We start from the raw sequence: 5,924 nt of genomic DNA on the forward strand, positions 1-5,924 counted from the left end.
ACTGGGAATACAGTAAATGCGTTTATAGAAACTGATAGAAAATGCAACATAACAGCAACACGTTTATCAATTAAAATGAACTATGAAAAAGTTGTACAATTAAATTATTAACAGTAGCAAATGTAGCTTCTCTTACTCGACCAAAAATACTGATAGTAGGCCTACTGTTGTCTTTATGGAATATATATATAATTATTACTAATCTGAAGGAAAACAGAAAAATAAAAAATACTGTCTGGAGTTCCGTTGCATTGTGGGATAATAATTGGGTTCCAAGCGCACTGTCACGGGGCGTGTATCTCTGCTGGATTGTGGTATAGCGGAGGACTAGAATTTTCAAGATGTCGTTGCTGGCGCTGTCCTTCAGAAGCTGCTCCGCCGTTGTCAGCCGAAACTCCGGGTCTTTCCAGGTAAGAGGAGCAGCCCTGAGTCGGGGGAGAGGCAGCTAAATGAAACGTGGGGTCTAATTTGGTGAATGTTAAGTCATAGTTGCTGTCGAAATGTGCTTTGAGACAAGCGTCACAACCTGTCAATTTCTCCTTGAGAAACACTTCATTAACAAACAAGACTGACACATTTTTTTTTAGAAGTGTTTTGGAACAATATCTGTTGCACCTTAATAATTGTTTGTTTAACAAGTGATGTTCTGAAAAGGCAGGTTTTATGCAAGATTTGCAGACCACAAAACGAGACGTAAACAACATGTTTTAAAGTAGTTTTTTGAAGGTCTACTGAGCTGGGATTTATCATGTTAACAAATCATGAGCTTGTATTTTGTAGTTAATAATACATATAGGGATTTTTAGATATAGTAAGACTAGCATTCTAAGTCTCTAGCACTCTAGTTAGTGTTGCGCTGTGATGTAACACTGTTCATGTCTGTGTGGCTTAGTTATGAAAGGTGTCTGCGTAACACTGCGGTGCTACTACCTTGGTTGTTCCACAGAACTATATGTGTCAGTGGAGCCATTCTTAAGCAGCATGCCTTTCCCTCAAAGCATGCTCCCTTTTCTTTTGTAAATATGTGCATTTTGAAAAACATCGCGTTACCGACCTTGAGCTGTAAACTATAATTACTAGATCGGCAAGAAAAGGACTTGCACTGATTTTATTTTAGCAGTCATCAGCAACTTGTTAAATGTTATCAAAATGTCAACAAAACTACTGTGACTGGTGTATTGCAAAGATCATACTGATCATATTACTTGTATGTCAGCAGCTGGTATTCACCTTAAACGCAAAAGTAAAACATACTTATGTTTGAACCCCCTATTAAATCAATAATTTGAATATGAACATTGCAATGTTAATGCTAGTTACTGAATAATAATAATAATAATAATAATAATAATAATAATAATAATAATAAAGGTCTAAGTAACCAAAAAAGGGGGAAACAGTTTAGTTTAAGCAGTTTTTAGAACATTTGCTTAGTCTGCTGGTATCTGATCATTTATTAATAAATCTCAGAAAGGTAGTTTTGTGTTTTGTTTTTTACCCCAGCTGCCTATAGAGTCTATTTTATTATTCCCCCATCCCCACCAGGGGTTATATAGTGGAGGTAGGGGAGCATAGATTTGCATATATATTGGAGAACTGCTTATTCTATTGTGAAGAAACTTGGTATGGACATTCTCTAGCACGTTATGTATAGCATCATGGGGGGTCTATATGGAGGCATTTTGCGTCACTGATGTGCTTATTTTGTACAGCATACTGTACTGGGGGCGGGTCGCAAGAGAATAAAAGCATAAATGGACAATTGTAATAATGAATGCCATTTGAAATTTAAATATTTTAGTACTTGTGAGGTTTATAGGTTGTATTTGCCATTGAACTTACTAAAATTGAATAACTAAAATATGTATGCTTTAATCTTTGCAGCAAGTAGCGCGCAATGCACAGACAGCTGCTGCAGCAGCCCCTGCCTTCCAGGCTGAGGCCCGCATTAAGAAGTTTGCCATTTACAGATGGGACCCCGACAAGGCTGGGGACAAGCCCCGCATGGAAACCTATGAAGTGAACCTTAACAGGTAAGTCGGAAGTACCTCTTGTGTGGGTGTTCAAATACTGCTGCCCTCTATCACTATATTAATTCTGCATGGTTAAGTTATTAACGCCCTTCACTGTACACTATGAATACAGCAGAAAGACTGTGGTACAGCATGGAGATCTTCCTTTTTGTTCAGTAAAATAAGGCCCCTTATTTGGAGACTTCAGTAGAGACTGTAGGCAATTCCAAGCATTATTGAAATTGGTTACATGTTTAGCAAGGTGTTATGTTGTGGTAAGTAAGGGGTGCACATGCAAACAACTTAATTTGTTATGTATTCCCGGGTCAAGGTCAATATATTCTGCTGGAACAGATGGTATGAAAATAACATCAGCGACCTCATCTAATGCTACATGAGCATTCAGCAGGTCTTCAGTACTGCAAATGTGACTTGTTTGCCTTCAGTGAAGGCTGAAATTATATGATCTAGTTCCAAGTTATGGGTAATGTGTGATATTCTGCTTGAAAACTCGATAAAGTGATGCCAATGATACAAATATCAAAACAATCACAGTAGACAGTACTGATGAGAATGTTGTTAATGCTGTTTTTAATCCCACCCCCCCACCCCCAGCTGCGGGCCTATGGTGCTCGACGCACTCATCAAAATCAAGAACGAGATGGACTCAACCTTGACCTTCCGCAGGTCATGCAGAGAAGGTAAGAAACATGTCAATGCTCAGGTCTACCAAAAACCTACCATCACAGGCGTCTAACTAATATCTCGCGTTGTCCTCTGCTGATTATCAGTTGGTGGTAACACTACAGTGCTACCGACATTGGTTGTTATATAGACCAATAACTATATATAAATAAATAAAATCAGTGCCGCAGTTCTTAAAGAATGCTTTTACTCACGCAGTGTTCTGTATAAATGTCATGGTATTTTATTTGCTGTGCATTTTATTTAATTATTATTTTTCATTTCTGCTTCCTCCTGAGTGTTCGAACGCGCCTTTTTAAATCTGATTTAATGCTTGTTCTGTTAACCCCGTCAGGGATCTGTGGTTCGTGTGCCATGAACATTAATGGAGGGAACACGCTGGCTTGCACCAACAAGATTGACACCAACACCAGCAAAGTAACCAAGATATACCCCCTCCCTCACATGTATGTGGTGAAGGATCTCGTCCCGGTGGGTTCACTTTTATATTAATCAGACTAGGAACAATCTTACTATCTAATCGGACTATATATGTTTGTTTTTTTTCCTGTATTAAAGGAAAGTATTCCACACTAATGCAGGTGTGTCTTATTAAACTCATGGTAGAACCAGGAATGGAGTCCTATTTCCATCCCTGTAATGTTACAAAATTGAGAGAGAATTTAAGAGGCCTTATAGCAGTTTTATAAAATAGGAGAACTGATTAGTCACCTGTTATAAATCACTCCTCTGAATGCGTGTTCTTAAATTGTATAGTAAACACGCATCACTGACCAGATACCTTACAGTTAAATCATGGTCCCATGTCATACAATTTGTATTGTACAGTATATTGTGTGGGGATCTGCTGCCCCAGCAAGATGCAATGGCAATTGCATTTAAGCTAAACGAATGACAGTATTGAGGCTGTGTATTGACCTCTTGTGTGTATTGACCTCTTTCCCTGGCAGGACATGAATCATTTCTACGCACAGTACAAGTCCATCGAGCCATACTTGAAGAAGAAGGACGAGTCTCAGCAGGGCAAGGCTCAGTACCTGCAGTCAGTGGATGACCGACAGAAACTGGTACATACCCAGGGCAGCAACAAGCCTCACTTGTTCACTTACCAACTTCATCCCCAGTTATGTTAGGCGTGGTTGTGTGCCAGAACAAAACCGTATCACAGAGATGTCCTCAATTTGTAAAGCCTCTTGAATCTTGCACTTTCAGGTTTTATACAGATTAAGGATATGCATTACTATTTACACTAAGTGTCCTTATTCTTGTTAGGGTGTTTTAAACAGGGACACAGTGATCCTCTATTTAGAAACCTAATTTGTTCAATAATTTTTTCTGGTCTTCCTTTGCAGGATGGCTTGTATGAGTGCATCCTGTGTGCCTGCTGCAGCACCAGCTGTCCCAGTTACTGGTGGAATGGAGACAAATACCTGGGACCGGCCGTTCTCATGCAGGTGAGGCTGTCCATGCCTTTGTGCTTGTTGCCATCTGACTTATCGCCCAGGATATTTCCTGACTGTATCTGCAATAAACCACAAGAGCCTGTTTCCATAAATGACTACTTGAGAGGGAGGGCTGAAGCACTATTATCCTCATTTCAAATAGGATCCTACCAGTTACCAAATGGAAATGTATTTTAATGTAATTAGCTAAAAAAATTTTAAGATACAGGATGATGCATAGTTAATCAAGAAGAAAAGAGATCTAATACTTTGCAATGATGAAATCCCAGTAGAGCTTTTGCTGGAGGTGAGGTAACGGCTATTGGCAATTGCATATGAGTGCAAACAGTCCAGTGATTGTAAGGTGTTCCTGCTGTGTTGGTTCCCCGCAGGCTTATCGGTGGATGATCGACTCTCGAGATGAATTCACAGAAGAGCGTCTGTCCAAGCTGCAGGACCCCTTCTCTCTCTATCGCTGTCACACCATCATGAACTGCACAAAGACCTGCCCAAAGGTACAGGGGATTGCAATCATACAAAATGACAGTTGCAACTAAGAGACAATGCAAATACAGTGTTTATTTTGCAAAATTAGTTTTGCATGCATTGCCATGTCACACTTTTCACCCCTCTCCTTTCTTTGTATAGGGTCTGAACCCAGGAAAAGCAATCGCAGAGATTAAGAAGATGATGGCCACATACAAGGAGAAAAGGGTGGCCAGTGCATAATATAAGAGTACTGTCAACTAAATAAATTATTATTGGAAGCATACACTCTATCTTCCTGTATATCTATTCAGGGAGCTTTTAGTGTGACCTATAGGGAAGACTTGGAGAATCTGTATAAAACTAACTGCATAACTCCTGAATTAAAGCTGATATGTTTATGCTGTATATTGTGTTGTGTTTGTACAACTAAAGGAAAAATAAATTATAAAATGAGCTTCTGGACGTGAGTATAATGCATTGGGCTTTCATTGAAGACCTGGCATACACTTCAGGACCAATAGGTGGCCTCAGATTCATTGTCAACCATTAATTCACAGAGATTTCGCAGAAAATGCATGTCGACAGAGGTGAAACAACATTAAATCTAACAAACACATGCAGGGGTAGGAATAAACATGTCGAAATAACTGTCAATATGAAGACAATGACGACCAGCCCGTTTACACAAATGCATGTTCTACATATGGCAGGAGTTTCCCTGTATACTTAAAGCAAAGGTGGGGAATGTCAGTGCCATGGTGCTGCTTAGGAATGTGGTCGGTTTAGTTTTTTAAAAAATGTGTCAGTCTTGGAATACTAAAAATACACAGCTTTACATAATGAGGGCAAACTGCTGAATTTAATGTTGATAGAACTTGATGGCCTGGAGCGGGTCAACACGCAACACGTGGACAGGCTATTAAACAGCAGGTAAAGTCTCTGCTGGCACTCGCAGGCTCCACCGGGACAATCTGAACGCGTTGCTCACTTGGAAAGCAGACGACCTTATTTACAGTTCAATACAGCAAAGGTTTTCAAATTCCAGTCATCAAGCGACCACGTGGATGCAGGGTTTTTAAACCAGGAACTAAATGTATTTTAAACCTGCACGGTTAAGTCGGCCGCATATTGTCAGAAAATGATTGCGTGAAGTTATGTAGTTCGCTGTCCCAAAAACATCCGCAAAAGACTACATCTCCCATATGTTTTTGTCTTACGTCATTTTATGCAGACGGGTGTGCGCTGACTTTATGACGCACGCTTTACTAAGGTTGTG

The 5,924-nt window shown here is 39.8% G+C and overlaps 1 protein-coding gene across 1 annotated transcript; it reads left to right on the plus strand.

The window, feature by feature from the left end:
* The first annotated feature begins 301 nt into the window (after positions 1-301).
* On the plus strand, positions 302-5,102 carry LOC121328249 (succinate dehydrogenase [ubiquinone] iron-sulfur subunit, mitochondrial-like). Its single transcript, XM_041272821.1, has 8 exons — positions 302-410; positions 1,885-2,033; positions 2,628-2,713; positions 3,052-3,188; positions 3,668-3,784; positions 4,070-4,171; positions 4,552-4,674; positions 4,808-5,102. The coding sequence occupies exons 1-8, from the start codon at positions 342-344 to the stop codon at positions 4,886-4,888; spliced, it is 864 nt and encodes a 287-aa protein (XP_041128755.1). The 5' UTR covers positions 302-341; the 3' UTR covers positions 4,889-5,102.
* Positions 5,103-5,924: the final 822 nt, after the last annotated feature.

This window comes from Polyodon spathula, chromosome 16 (genome assembly GCF_017654505.1).
Source record: "Polyodon spathula isolate WHYD16114869_AA chromosome 16, ASM1765450v1, whole genome shotgun sequence".
Classification (NCBI taxonomy): domain Eukaryota; kingdom Metazoa; phylum Chordata; class Actinopteri; order Acipenseriformes; family Polyodontidae; genus Polyodon; species Polyodon spathula.

Bases quoted from the DNA above. Each gene is read 5' to 3' on its own strand.
- LOC121328249 (XM_041272821.1), top strand. From the start codon at position 342: ATGTCGTTGCTGGCGCTGTCCTTCAGAAGCTGCTCCGCCGTTGTCAGC. The intron at 2,714-3,051 runs GTAAGAAACATG...TAACCCCGTCAG, and splicing joins CCGCAGGTCATGCAGAGAAG to GGATCTGTGGTTCGTGTGCC. The intron at 4,172-4,551 runs GTGAGGCTGTCC...GGTTCCCCGCAG, and splicing joins GACCGGCCGTTCTCATGCAG to GCTTATCGGTGGATGATCGA.